Source organism: Chinchilla lanigera, unplaced genomic scaffold (genome assembly GCF_000276665.1).
Source record: "Chinchilla lanigera isolate Chin_1 unplaced genomic scaffold, ChiLan1.0 scaffold00111, whole genome shotgun sequence".
Classification (NCBI taxonomy): domain Eukaryota; kingdom Metazoa; phylum Chordata; class Mammalia; order Rodentia; family Chinchillidae; genus Chinchilla; species Chinchilla lanigera.
In genome coordinates this window covers 5,904,255-5,919,746 of record NW_004955512.1, presented here as the reverse complement: position 1 = coordinate 5,919,746, position 15,492 = coordinate 5,904,255, and the positions used below count along the sequence as shown (strand labels likewise).

Sequence of the window (15,492 nt, the reverse complement as noted above, 5' to 3'; positions counted from 1 at the left end):
GATTAGGGATACTCTGTGTTAATGTGCAGCCAAGGTTGAGAACCGTTCTTTAGATTGGGAGATAAGTCTGCCACTCAGATCAGTCATGTGTTAATGCAACAGTGTAGTACTGTGGCCAGACACAGTGGTACGTGCTGTAACGTTGGCACTCAGGAGCTAAGGGAGGAATTTCACCACACGAGGCCAGCTTGGACTAGATTGTTAGACAAACAACATAGAGTGCAACCTGGAATACATTTTAACTGAACAGTGACTCTCTTCATGGCTAGGAAGAGAATTCTAGAGCTATCAACAGGGATCTTGTCAGTGTCTAATTTTTTAAAAACTAGAATGGGAGTGAGAAGAAAAATAATCTCAGGCTGTTGCCAGGACAAAGAATGAGGACAAAAACTACTGAGAAAACAATCAAGACCCTGAGGACTGGACAAGGCGTATAAATGTTGAGGGTCTCAGCCTTGAAAGTTACACTTTCAGACACAAAGTACAAAAATTAAACATAAAAAATAGGTCAAAATTGAAAGAGATATTTCTCAAAATTTAATATATTCTTCCAAATTGTGACCTTCAGACATCTCTCATAATCACAGAATAAGAATCTGAAATAAGAATTAAGCACTTACATGGGTACCAAATAAACATTATCTTAACTAATTAAACCTAATTAAAACAGAAATTTTTCTTTTATTTCCTTTGCACATAACAGTGCCAAGTAGCTAGAAAGTATCTAGTAATACCTATATTGTACAAACAAACATCTGTAAAATATTTAAGCTAAGTCATTCCAAAAGACTGAATTGAGTTAAAGAAAATACCCCTCTCAAGTTTTGCCCTTAGAGTAATTAATTTTGTTTATGTTTTGGGTTACTTTGTTGTTCTGTTTGGTTTTTTTTCTTTTTCTTTTTCTTTTTTCGCTCTTTTTTAGCAGGCCACATATTTTCAACTGAAAAGTTCAAATTAGCCTGTTAATATGGCGGATGTTGGAAAAGCGCATATTACTTCCAGTCCCTTGACTTACCACACAGTGCCTGACTACAGAGCAGCGGAGACCATCACTGCTTTGTCAAGGTCTTTGGTAAAGACTCCTGCTGATAAGCCATAGGTAGTATTGTTCGCTCTCTTGATCACATCATCCAAAGATTTAAACTTCATGATTTGTTGCACTGGTCCAAATATCTATAGCATAATAATTGAATGACATAAAATGATAAGTTAAAACTATGTATTATAAATGGTGGTGTAATATAGTCTTTCTCTCTCTCTCTCTCTGTCTACTATTCTAAATTGGATGAGATTTTGTTACTCAACTCTGACCTGTGTGCATGAACAAAATAGGTAACTATGGAAATGGTAGGTGACAATAAGCAATGTTGATGTGTTAAGTTCTCTTTGGAGAAAAGTAGGATTTAGATAAATGAGAATTTATTTTTCTAGATCTTGGAATTAAGCTTCCAAGAATTTGATTGTGGATCAGATCACTAACTTGAGACCTGTACTTTAGAAACATTTAGAATTTCCTCCTTAGCTTTCTTCATCTTCCTGGTAAGTAGTAACTCCAAGAAAGCAGTGCTTGTTCTGTTGGATATATGAGTAGGCAGTGGTTCATAATATTTATGTCTTAAATATCACTGTGCCATTAAATTATCAGGTGTTCTACTGCACATCAATCTTTTTGTAATTCATAAGGGGTTAGGTAAAACATCATAATTTTTTACTCAAGTTCTACTCTGTAGCCAAATCTTGTGCAACTTACATATACCAAACAGAATGCTCATTTCTCCAAGAGCTTAAATCTCAAACACCAGCCCCCATAGTAACTAAAGCATGAGTTCACCGGCAATACCTATAATCAAGACAGGGAGTAAAAATCGTATTTGGCTTATTCCAGTCTAAACCATTCTTTTCATGTTTGGTAGACTCTACTTAGCACAGCCAAAAATCAACTCATCCTGTATTTCAGCCCCAGGCAGAAGAAAAACTACTAATTTTCTTTTAAAAAGAAATATCTACATTCAATAAAAAAGTAGTTGAAATTAAATAAAAGAAGCCTCCTCATAGTACCACCAGAACTTTCTAGAAAATCTAAAAGACCATAGGCAAAAACCCAAAATAACAAATGATTTTCTGGTGTTCGTTATTGATTTAAGTAGTATGGGCACAGGGGCTACCATTCAGGAGAAACTGAATGCTGTAAATCTAATCATAATATTGTGACCTAGGAACTAGCCAGAGAGCAAATATTGCAATAAAAGTGCTCATATGTCACATAAGTTTAGTTGCACATAGTACATGCTCCAGACTTCCACTATAAAGTAGCAAGCTAGCTATTCTACTACTTAGATTATAGGAACACCATAAATATTTCCTGGGTTGAAGATGTTTTTCCCGTGTGTGGTATTAATCAAGATATGCAAGGACAGCTCTAATTAGAAAAGATTTTATCAGTAAATAAAACATTATAATTCAGTTGGCTGAATTAACTTGGAGAAACTAATATGTTTGATTATTCATATACATTGACATTTATGTTTGTTTTTCCTATTTTTTCATCTGTTTGCAAATCTGATTGTACACTTTTCCTCTTGGTTTGAAGACATTTTTGAGGGGTTAGAAAATAACCTCAGAGTCGTTGTCATACCATGGACACAGAGGACATATGGCTGAAAGGATTACGATCAGTACCTTTGAGCTGTCAGTATTTTTTACACTTACATAATCAAAGGCTGTGCATCTACCTCTGCTTCATTAAAAGCCCTCAGTGTGTGTGAGTCAGACTATTTACCATTCCTAAATGCAGACTTCCCAGTCATATGTCTTATCTCTCTGGATAATATTTATCTTGCTATTTAGTTGGTGCTCACCACATATTTCACTGCAATATGTGACATATTATATAATATAGTTATGCACATATATATTAGCACATATATGAATATAAATATTCATCCCTACACACTCCCCAGTCTACATGTGCTCTTGACCTCAGAGTTTTCAGATGTTAGACTTGCTAATTTTGTGTATTGTCTTTAAATACTGAAGCGATATTGAAAGGCACACATATACACAAAAATATCATTTACATACAAATACATTTATGTGTCTGTGTATACATGTACATATATTATGCATAATTTATTTTTATATTTGCATATATAAAATTAGAAAGTCTTACCCTGTAAGGACCACAAGTACATCGAAAGTATGAAATGATAAAGATGGATATTATTATCAAATATAAAGATGTCTCGTGTCGGAAAAAGTCAAAGGGTTTATTCACGTTACGACAAAGGACAGGATTCTTGTCTACAACTTCATAGCTGTGAAGGAAACCCCTAAGATTATTGATCACCTTAGACTGTGTTTGGCTGGAAATTCTTGCTAGGACCAGTGGACTCCTGAATTCCTGGATTTTTTAGTCTTTATTACATATAATTTACACCTTTATCAAGAGGAGAAACACAGCATATCAATTTTGCTGAGAGTGACATTCAAAGAGCTGAATTTAACAGGACAGTGGACAATATACACACGTAGGAAAAACAGCAAAACAGAAGACAGCAACAAAGGCATCAGAGGGAATGAAGCCTTTTACCTCCTCCTTGGCAATGCGCATCTCATCTGTCACGTTAGAGAAGACCGTGGGCTGGATGAAGTAGCCTTTGTTCCCCCAGGGGCCTCCACCACACTCCAGTTTGGCCCCTTGTTTCTTCCCACTCTCAATGAGCTCAAGGATTTTATTGTACTGTTCCTTGTCAATCTGTTTCAAAAATATTGTGTGAGAAGGAGTCAACACCAGTTAGCAACTTACAAAGGGAACCACTGCTGGACCTGTTCACGAAGTCTTCAAAATGCTAGGATATTATTAATGCACTTAATACTCAAAAAAAAAGCTAAAAGAACTTCAGATTTGTTCTTTGGGTACATTTATATCTCATGAATTGTTAGGGAAACACCTTGAGATGTTTATATTTAACCTCTACAGTTTTGAATGTCAAATATATTTGCACTGTCATTCATGTGGACCTTTCACATAAGTGTCGTTTGTTCATTTTGGAAGAAAAGTTTGTTAAAGATCTCACACACCTGAACACAGTAGTCTTACTTGAAATAAAAGGATGGAAGAGGAAAGGATGCTCTGATTTTGGTTCAGCTACATATGGCAGTTGAGAAGCTGATGCTTTTCGACTCTAGATAGATTCCTATACTGTATCTGTCTGAGTCTTCCCATCTCTGACCCTTCCCCTCTGGCCTGCCCCTGCCTTTGTACATCACATTCTGACCATATTTTGGGCATCATTCCCAGTTTAGGTCTGTAGTTTTGATTGCAATTTCTGGTCAGCCCCAATTGTCATCTCTTTGGCTTGTTCTATGGTTCACATCTAAATACATGACAAATATAGCAGAAGTTAAGTGAGTCTTTTTTAAATAATACTTCTATAAGGGGAGAAAGGATTTCAGAGTTCTGGTTGAGAACAAGCAGCACATACGTCTCCCCATGCACTGAACTGAGGTGGCTGTCTGTCATCCCACTTCCTGTATTGATTGAGTGACCCTTGGCCCCACGTTGTTGGTGCAGGCTGCCTATCCCAAGTCTTTTGAAGTAAAGGATTAAGGGAACAACAAGAGATCCAGAAGCCAAGTAGGAAGTTGGGGGCTCTTGCCAGTTTAATGTCTGTCTTCTCACTAGTTAAAAACTGATATTCTTGGTCTTCTTTGCCTTGGGAAATCTTCCATGTGTTCGAAGGCCCAGAAAAAGTTTCCATAAAGTGAATTTTAGTTGTCCCCATGTTAGCTTTCTTAAGTATCGATTGTTGGAGCAATTTTTAGGGTTGTATGTATTATTATTTGTATTTGTATTATAAGTGTGTATTCAAATACGTATGTTTTTCTTCATTTATAAAGGAAATTTCCTACTTGATTTAATCTAATCAAATTAAGTGCTGTCCTTAATCAGATACTATTTTTAAAAATTTGGCACACTTCTTGGTACAGTGCAGCTCAGCGCTTTTCAATGCCTCTTCAACGTCCGTGTCTCCCTGCCGTGACAAGGGGTTAGCACAATTTGTGTAGTTAGTGTTACTTTTTTCCAAAATGAAAATATTATTACTCCAAATTTTTAGGAAAATACACATTTTTGTTTATGAAATCAAGTAGGAAATTTCCTTTATAAATGAAGAAAAATATACATATTTGAATACACATTTATAATATAAATACGAGTAACAATACCTACAGTTCTAAAAATTACTCCAACAATCAGATATTTAAGTTTATATTCTTCCAGTAGGAAAAAAAACCCAAAATTACTTTAAAAATTATTTTTCCTAAACTAGTATTTTCTGCAATTATTTTCTCTATAACTGTTTTGTTGTGTTTTTTTTTTTTTTTTTTTCATGTGGACGAAGGAAGTTTTACAACCATATTTAAAAAGCCTCAGTTCCCTCACCGGCAGTGGATGAAGCCCTAGGCTAAGCTTCTTGAGTGAGAGCTTTTTCACAAGTGCTTTCTTACAACAGATGAAAATCTTTCAGGATCAAAACTGCAGGGGTTTCTCAGTCCTTCATTTCTCAAAGTTCCAATATGCCCACTTATGGTACTTAGTTCAGCCTGTGATAAAACCCTACTCATATATTGGAATTAAAGTCATATTGATCATTGGCTCACTTAAGAATCTTAACTTTAATTTCTTTCTCTTAAAAAAATAATGAGGCAAAAAAGAAAAATAACAAGACATATCACTCAATTTTTTGAGCTATGGTTGAACTTTCCAGACCATCTAGTGAAGAAAAGTATTGCCCAACCATTGTTCAACACTAAGTATTTTTAAATATTTTTTGCTTCTGTCTTTTTTCGTATCTATTAATGGGAAGAGACTTTAACGTTTAGACAGATCGGTAGACAGATAATTTAGAGAGAGAATAATCACAACAGAAAATTTAGAAGCACAATCTTTTTTACAATGGGAGACAAATTTCAAATTGGAGTTGGATATATTTCTTGGGATCCATTTGAGATTTTGTCAAATATGATAAAAATTGTCAACTACTCATATGTAGACATTAAACTCAAAGACAATTATAAGATATAATGCAATTAAAGTAAATCAAATTATAAATTTATTTGCCAGTTCATGTAGGGCTCTGAACTGTCAATATTTGGCATTATTTATGTCCTAAGGTTTTCATAGTGGGACACTTAGGATGAGCAAGAAAGCCCAAGATCCTAAATTACCTAGATGACAAACTCCATTAGGTCAGTGAATGTCTTCCTTGTTCTTTTTGGTATAGCTTTGTGACTATCTCAGGGCTCATCAGGATTTAACTAAAAGTAGTGTTCACAAAATGTTGATTTAAGAAAAAAATTTTTCCTTAGCCTATTAGTTAAGAATAGTTTGATTTCAAGTCAACAATATTCAACAGTGTATAACAGTGTGAAGGAATAAAAACTCCAAGCCTCCAGTCTCGTGGGCATAGTCTATCAGCAAAGGCCCTCTGGCCTCGTGGCCCAGTTCATTCTCTGTTGTAGGGCTCTCCTATACATTGTCAGGTGCTGAGTAGCATTCTTGGTCTCTACTAACTTGCTGCAAGTAGAACGACACCTTCCCACCAACTGTGACAGCTTTAAACATCTCCAGACATGGCCAAATGTGCCCTGGGATGGGGAGCAAAACTGGCCCTACTTGAGGATTACTCATCTACAGTAGGACACTAAAGGAACAGAGAAAACTCAGAAGCAAAGATGGAAGAGCTTGAATAGCACGCCATAAACAAAGAACTGTGCAAGAAAGAGGGAAATGTGATCTTTGAGTAAGACAGTAAGAGATACTCTTGATAAAAATGGTTCTAAATAAACAGAAGAAAACTTGGGGCTCTGGGGAAGTAGTTGGGCTCTCACAACTAGTTGAAAATTTGTCAGGAATCGGGAAACAAGAACCCCTAAGGACACGTCTAACATCATCAAGTGAGAGTGACTGAAAATTTGACAGTGATTTAAGAGTGTTTGAGCTGTGGAATGACGGCTGAGACGAAAGACTGATTCTGAGAAGAAAATGATAGGAATGTATGTGAACTTCTAGGATGGACAAAGAATTGTGTACAGGAATCAAAGAATGTGGAGGTTACATAAAGCAAGAAATTGATACTGTTTATCAATTTTCTCACATCTTTAGCTCCCCAAATGGCTCCTACACTGTTCTAGAAATAACAAATAGACAAGACAAAAATAGAATAATTTCTTTTACCATTGAAAATTAGATTTTTAAATCATTGAATTGGTATAGTATTGTTACTGAAGACTTTGTATAGATTAGATGCAAGTTTATTTGTTAAAAATTAGGCCTAAAAAGGATCTTGAATTATTGTCATCTGAAATTTTATTATTTGTATTCTCACCTGGGGGCCCTGGTTTACACCTGGGGTCAGTGGATTTCCAAGAACATATTTCTTAGCCCGCTCAACACTCCTTCGAACAAACTCATCATAAATTGATTCTTCCACAAAAAGCCTGGATGCAGCTACACAGCATTGGCCCTGGTGGTAGAATAGGCCATGGTGTGCCAGTTCTACAGCATTGTCCACTGTAAAAGCATACAAACACCATTAAAGAAACAAACACCATTAAAGAAAAGCTATGTTCTAAAGAGTTCATACTTAAATATGTTCCCAGAGGTAACATGGTGCTTTAGAGAAATGATGGGCTGTGTAATCAGACATGGGCTCTATGAAGTCCTCCTCTTGATGTCTGGACCGTAAATTAATCTTTGTGATCTTTTATTTACTAGGAAAGTAGTGGCAATGAATCAATTCTGAAAAAATGATGGTTATTACCATAATTTTAATGTGAATATAATTAAGAATGTGGATTTCATCCAAAGATCAAATGACATTGCAAATAATTTTCATAAATATCTGCATTAATAATTAGATGATTGTGAATCATTCCTCTACACATCTGGATTTAACTCAATAAAAGAGACAATTTGAAAAGGTACATTGTCATAAAGTACCTCAGTTCACAATTTTAATTTATTCTCCCATGCTGGAAAATACGGCCGCATTTGTGTTTGTGTGGAAAAAATGGCCATGGTTGTGGTTGTCCCCCTGATACAGACATGGCAAATAAAAACAAATTTTACCAAATGTTTCTGTTTGCAAGCCAAGCTGTAAGCAAAAGCAATTGGGAAATTCTCAATAACATTCTTTAATGTTCTGATTAGTAAAAAAATTGATCTTTCTGAAAAAGATCCATAACATAAAAACAACAAAATCTACCAATAGTCAGCATTATTACCCCTACCTTTTAATCTTATTATAGGAAAAACATTTTGAAAACCTAAAAGTCTACCATATTGTTTCATACATGCCAGAAACTCCTATCTGTTTAGGTGACAGGATAAAGCTAGGTTGCTTTATTAGTAAATCCTCAACAAGAATAATGATAGTGTCTTTGCATTTTAATACTCTAAATGCTAAAGATTCAATTTAACATTAAAGCAAGTAGGTGTGAATTTGAGAACTAAATAGACCAACTTAAATTGTTTGAAAGCAATTTATTGACAGGCTTGTAAAGTGTGGAATGTTGTCACATTTGCAGACTGTTTCAGAAGGTAGTACATTCTCAAACCTTCAATTAAGATCAGAAAACATTAAAGGCCAATTCCACACACCATTTGTTTATCCCAATAGTGCAAGAGTGTAAGAAAGGATTACAGGAGTGGTAGCTCTTCTGCTTCTGCTAATTAACTCTTCATTAGGAAATAATTTTGAGTTCTACTTGGTAATATAATCAGAGTGAACCTAGAACATTATGTAGTGGGGTCACATCTTAATTGCAGACTTAATGTATGTAAACTCAACTATCCTTGATGGGGGGAAAAAGAAACAATGTAAAAAGATTTAACTCTCTTCTGACTATTTCAATCAATGAGTGCTTGACCCAGAGTAAACGGAGATGACAAATGACAAACTAGTGTCTCCTCAGTCGGTTTTGGTCCCACATATACGAGGCATCTCATTACGCTTAGCACAGTGCCAACCACTGAACATATATAATTATTAAAAATGCATCCCGCTGGACCCATAAATGCAAAACATTTACATCATTCAGGATTCATCTGAGGAAACGGCAGCCTATTCCATTCCAAGAAGAAAGTGTGTCTATGATTAACTTTTCTATGTGTTCTAATTTTAGGACAATTGAAAATATTTGAGAGTAATTCTGGACTCAGACGAATTCCTTACACTTTGAAGCAAACACGTTTGTAAAATTCGAGCTCCCTGTCTGGCGTTATGAGACACCAGAAAGGATGCAGGAGCGGGCTTAGCAGAGGCGGCTGTACTCACGGTCGGCGTCAGCAAACACGATGCAGGGGCTCTTCCCCCCCAGCTCCAGGGTGACCCTCTTCAGATTGCTCTTCCCAGCAGCTTCTTTGATTAGTTTGCCGACCTGAAACGCAGCATTGCCAAGGAGGCCTTACTATGTGCTCATGAAGACAGGTCTAACATTTTACATTTATCTGAGTTTGTGACCCTATTAGATTTCACCGGGAAGAAACACTACATGGCATTGTTTTCCATAATTAGCACCTGGAGACTTAAAAGTCTCCTCTACCCAAATACTACGCAGATACAGAGATTAACTACAAAAATGTTCGTGGGTAGTAGCACAGACGTACAGAATACAAGTAGTCTTGATAAGCATGGTTAGAACGGAGGGTATTCTCATTTTCATCAGAACTGCATCTCTCTACACATTGATCCAACACGCTCTGACCCAACTCCAAATTACTTCTTGGACTTTCAACTTCTCTGTCCTGACATTGCAGAACTCTGTCCAGCCAACTGCTGTATCCCCTGCCTCTTGAATGCCATTTCTTTTTCTCATTTTATACCCATCCTCATCTGGCTTGCATTCAAGTCCTGCCCTTATTTGGGGTCCAGCCCAGATGTTAGCTCTTTCTTCATTTCTTCCCTTATACCTGTTTACACATGACCCTTTTTTCTCCTGGTCTCCCAATAAGCCTCATAATCATTCTTTCATAGCTAGAGACTGCCTCAAATTGTATTAGTTTTATAAGTATAAATTTTTCAAGGAGATTTTCACCTCCATGGTAGTAATTACCTTATACTATCGCTACCTCTTCTCAGTACTGTTTATTGCAGTGGACTCCTTTAACTCTCTTTCTCTCTCTCTCTCACTCTCTCCTTGCACCTCCCCACTCCCTTCTCCACCACACACACCTATGGACAGTGGAGTTAGAAGACAGACATTGTATCTGTTCTGCGCTATTACGTCAGTTAGGTGGACTCCTACTGTTCAGATTTCCTCCTGAAAGCCAGCTGTCTCTTCTCTGACAAAGACATTGTTTTCATTTACTTATTTTCTTCTTTGCAGGTTACTTCTCATAAAGATTATTGTTTGTAGTTATTTTTGTTTTTGTACTTCCAAACCATGACTTATTTTAATAATTTTATTATTTTTATTGACACTTTAATCCATTAAAATGATCTTTGCCTTTCCCTTTTATATAATAATCTATTTCATTTCCTTCAGTCTCTGGATTTCTTTTCCTTCTATGGGTGTCATAAGAAGTTCCTATTCCTACTAAAAGGAAAGGTAAATTGTGCCTTCACATTTCACGTGGTTACTGCAGTAACTGGCACTGTGCATTACTGAACAGAGTAGTAGCGAATCTGCTGACAAGGCTTCGTGGACTCAATCAGTCCCCTGAAAGTGGGTTAATAAAAATCAACAAAATATACACCTATTAGGGAAACCCTGTCTGAAAATTCACTTAGAGTCTATTTTCCTTTCAAAACACATTTCATGGGACCATTTTCAAAAACTGAATTTTCATTTAAGGTGATTAAGAATTTTTTTCTTGCCCCTTTAAAGCTCAATTTCAAATTTAACGAGGATACTTAACATTTGTAAAACACCAGAGGAGTAGTGTGAGCATGTGAACCCAGAAGTTCCTAGTCTTCTAAGGTCAAGGTTTCTTTCCTGTGGGTACAGAGTCCCCACAGTGCCCTAGGAGCTTAGTGATGAGCCAAGACTAACAGGAAGTGATGCTGGCAGTGGGTCAGGGGCGGCAGACAGACAAGAGAAGTAATGACCAGGAAATACACCTGTGTCTCTACTGGGGAAAGTTTACAACCCTAGGCTGGGGAACATGTGCCTTCCTTCCTGTATGTTCTCTGCTATGATTTCAGTCATCTTAATAGTTATTGCCATGTCTTCTACATGCTCAACTGCCCATAGAAATCCTGGATGCAGGATTGTATTTTCCTTATCTCAGGCATTTGCACAAAGCAACTTATTTCTACTCTGGCTATGAAGGGCAAGGTTTTGGGGGCGTGGTGAAATATATATATATATATATATATATACATTTACCTACTTTAGAAAATCAAGAACAGTAAGATTTAAGATCTCGTTTCAATTTTCTATGCAAATGAGGTTTTTAAAAAACTCCTTACTAAGATTACAAAATAATCAAATTACCTTCAATTCACTACCTAGATATGTAAGCGTCCAATCTTTTGGTCTTCCTGGGTCCCACCGAAGGGAAGAGAAATTGTCTTAGGTAGTATAAAAAGTATATAACCTAATGATGTACATGAGTAACAAAGCTTTCTCTTTTATTGTTTTTGTTAAGACATTTTTTAAAAGGACCAGTGGCTTATAGACGGCAGGGTGGAGAGCCTTCTGGAATGTTCATTTTGTTTATCAATCTTCAGGGGGCTCAACATGTAAACCATTCATCAAAAAGCAGAGGAAGTTTTAGCAGCATTCTTGAGATCAATACTCCTTCTCATGCATCCCGTCAGAGCGGTTTGCACATATTTCCCCACATAGCGCATCCTGCTTTGTTTCTTACTTATGTCAGCAACTTTCTAAGATAGGGTCATGATCTCTTTGTCCTTCAGGTCCTTCCATGTACCAAGGAGAGGTGTACGTTAATTTTAATGTTGAACATCTAACAATGTCATAACTTAGTACAATGACTCAAGAATTATCTTTTGCTTGAACTAGTATAATTTCTTCAGTTTCTTTGCTTAGGATATCAATCACCCTCCCAAAGACTACCATCCGGCTGCTTGCTCCTCTCTCCTTCTACTTTCAGTCCCCATGGATGGAATACTTCTGCACACGCACACATATGCATCTGTGTGTGTGTGTGTGTGTGTATGCGTGTGCATGTGTGTGTGTTTTAGCTTTGGGATAGCCAAGCTGGAGATAGAAAGCAGAAAGATAAAGTGATCTCAGGGAAACTGAGCTTCTGGTGCCCTTTCAGAAGGTACCAGCGAGTCCCAAATAAGGCGCTCAGGGTGAGGTACTACTTCTCAATTTTTATAATCTACAGGATAGAATTGCATTCATTCACACAAAACACTGTGGCCTAATTTACATTTTCTATCATAAACTTTACCAGTCGTGTGACACAGACCAAGTGGCTCTATTCCTTACAAGGAAAGTAATGAGCACGCTCAGAACAGTCGAGTCCTTTGAGGTTTGTAATCAATATTTCATTTCATTTAAACTGTAACTGCTGATGTTGTACAAACAAATTTGAAAGCTAGAATAAAGAACAAATCATTGAAATGATCTTCTGTTATAAGGAAGTGTTGCTTTCAAAATAGTTACGTAAACATCCTCGGAATAATTAGAGATGGTGCCGTTTTTAATGGCTGCCCGAGTCAGTGGCATTACCTCCGTGGACCCCGTGAAGGCCACCTTGTCGACATCCATGTGCGAAGAGATGGCTGCCCCTGCGGTGGGCCCATAGCCAGGGACAATATTCACCACTCCAGGAGGAAAACCTGCCTGAAGGGATAAAAAGCAAAACAGTTACAACAGAACTCAGAATGATGCAAGAAAGGGGTACACGGGATGGAGGCTGCTTCTTCGAGGTAACTTTGTGAGTTGCTTTACAAAGAAAACTGCACTGAGGCAGCTTTATTCCTCATTCCTCATTATTATGATGTCATTTCTTAGCCTATATGAAAATAACCTCAGTGGAAGCAATCATAGGCAGTTGGAAACAAACAACATTATAGCACTGAAAGGGTTCTATATTAATTTCAACATGAATTTGAGTGTGTGAGAGTTGGACAAAAGCAAGAAAATAACGACTATGTGACTGACTCCAAGCCTCTGGTGTGGCTTCTGGTCTGCATTTGGGAGGGTACCCATGAGCACTGACTGCCAAAAATCCCAGCTGGCAGCCCGGCTCCGGGCGTCCTCGCCACTGGATGGAGCCTCTGAGCAGAATGGAGCTGACAGTCGCACTAAGGAGGGCCTCCCTTTGCAGCTAGGGCTCTGGGCTTCTTGAGCACACTTGGACTCAGGAAGCTTACCTCTTTAATTAAGGAGGCCACGTGAAGGGCAGTGAGGGGCGTTTGCTCTGCCGGCTTGACAACCACTGTGTTTCCACAGCTGAGGGCGGGCCCGAGCTTCCACACCAGCATAACCAACGGGAAGTTCCACTGAAAAGCAATATTCCACAATGCAGTGTTTGTTTTGCTCAAAGGCACAGATGTCAATAACTGTGACATTATACAGTTCCTCCCTCCCCTATAGTTGTTAAATAATGACTTCAGCAGTTTTGACAGGCGTCCAATGTGTTCTATTCAAGGTCATGGCCAGAAGGAACTAGTAAATGATAGTTCTCTGACTCAAGCAGATAGAAGCAGGCACAAGGAGAGAGTACCATTTTTAAGCAAATGTTGCTATGTTGAATTCCTATTTTAGCAGGAGAAAATTACTGTGTGGTTTTGCCTACAAACAAGCATATGAGCTATCAATTAAACTATCTATGTTTTAAAAGGTATGATCATCTCTTCCTTGTGTAGGTCATTTTTGATATTTAGTAAATAATGTTATTTAGCAACATTTATTTACAGGGAAAATATTCTTTTCGTATGGTGCTGGGTTCCAACCCTGGGCTTTGTACGTGCTAAGCATATGGTGTTCCACTGTGCTACATCTCCAGCCAAGGACAATAAATCTTGTTTAAAAAAAAGACATCTAGGGTTCAAAGCAGGAGTGTTTGGGCTCAGATCTCAGCTTGATCGCTGACCAGTCGGGTGAAATCAGGTGGGTTTTTTTTTTTTTTTATTTTATTTGTTTTTGTTTTTTCCTTTGGTACTAGGATTCAAACTCATGACCTTGCGCTTGCCAGGCAGGCACTTTGCAGCTGAACTAAATCCCCAGCCACCGAAATCAGGTGTTCTTGTTTGCTGACCAGTCAGGTGTTCTCTGTGTATGACTTTAACACCTGAAAGTGCCAGTAATATCCTCCATACCTCAGAAGGTTGTCCTGAGAGTTAACTATGTGGGGTAAATGTTTAAACACATTAATTATCATTAGTATTTAAGGTTATGAAGGTTTTTTTGTTTTGTTTTGTTATTTTTGAGATAGGATCTTGCTATGCAGTTGAGGCTGGCCTTGAGCTCACTTTGTAGTCCAGGCTGGCCTCAAACTCGCAATGGTCCTCCTGCTTCAACCTCCCGAGTGCTGGGATTACAGGTATTTGACAACACATCCACTATGGAGTTGTTCTGACAAACCAGCAATTTCATTAAGAATGTTGATATGAAGGGCTTCTGGGATGTGGGAAAAGAGAAGGGAAAGAAGGAGAAATTTTGTATGTATGTATATACAGGATAGTTAACGTGGTTGTTCTTCTGTCTTCTATTTCTATGCTGAAAGAAACTGTCAATGAATCTTTGGTTGACCAGTATTGCATGTTTATATCTGTTTTCACGAGAAGCCACTTTGAAGATATCAATATGTAATACAACCACCATTGTTAATTCCCTACCACTTTGTTTGTAACTCTGTGTTGTCTGTATTGTGCTTGTGATATGTTGTAAAATGTTGTATGTCTGTTAATGTTTCCCTCCTTTTATCTTTAAAATAATAATTAAAAAAAAAAGAATGTTGATATGTTCACTTTTTAAACTCATTGATTCAAAAGATAAGCCATTATATTTTCCTCATTTAAGAGCTTCAGAACACTTTAAATCTCTTTAGTTGACTTTTCAAGAATTTCAGCTATTCTGAGACAGTCTTCTCTCTGTTGAGTTTAAAGAAAATATTCATAATTTCCCTTAAAAATGCTATTTTTCTTGTAGGGGAATTTGGAGTATGAAAGCCACTTATCTAAAGAGGTGATATATTCCATAAGTGCTCCACATGTTTCTGGTAGCATTTATTACATTTTAATTAAAAAGTATCTTTAAGGACTTAGACACTTGTTGCTACTCCTGTCTGTGATGAGACGACTCAGAAGAGACAGAGTGGTGGGGAGCAGGAGGCACATCACCCTGGAGGGCCGTCCCACAGCAGAGGAGCCATGCTCATCTCTGTCCCAGGCTTACAAAGCATGGCTCTTAGCAGGAGTGCATAATACAAGTTTTTGAGAACAACCTGTAGAGTAAAAGTTGAGATTTGTTGATGCAATAATACGGAAACACGCCCAAGAGTTAGGT

At 37.4% G+C, this 15,492-nt stretch overlaps 1 protein-coding gene across 1 annotated transcript in view; it reads right to left on the bottom strand.

Moving 5' to 3' along the window:
• Positions 1 to 1,053: 1,053 nt before the first annotated feature.
• LOC102008248 (retinal dehydrogenase 1) overlaps positions 1,054 to 15,492 on the bottom strand; it is a gene marked incomplete at its 3' end in the record, with an annotated part of 40,998 nt that continues 26,559 nt past the window's right edge. Inside the window, 6 exon segments of the mRNA XM_013506548.1 lie at positions 1,054 to 1,173; positions 3,590 to 3,754; positions 7,389 to 7,573; positions 9,339 to 9,441; positions 12,709 to 12,822; positions 13,356 to 13,484. Coding sequence (XP_013362002.1) covers positions 1,054 to 1,173; positions 3,590 to 3,754; positions 7,389 to 7,573; positions 9,339 to 9,441; positions 12,709 to 12,822; positions 13,356 to 13,484 — 816 coding nt within the window.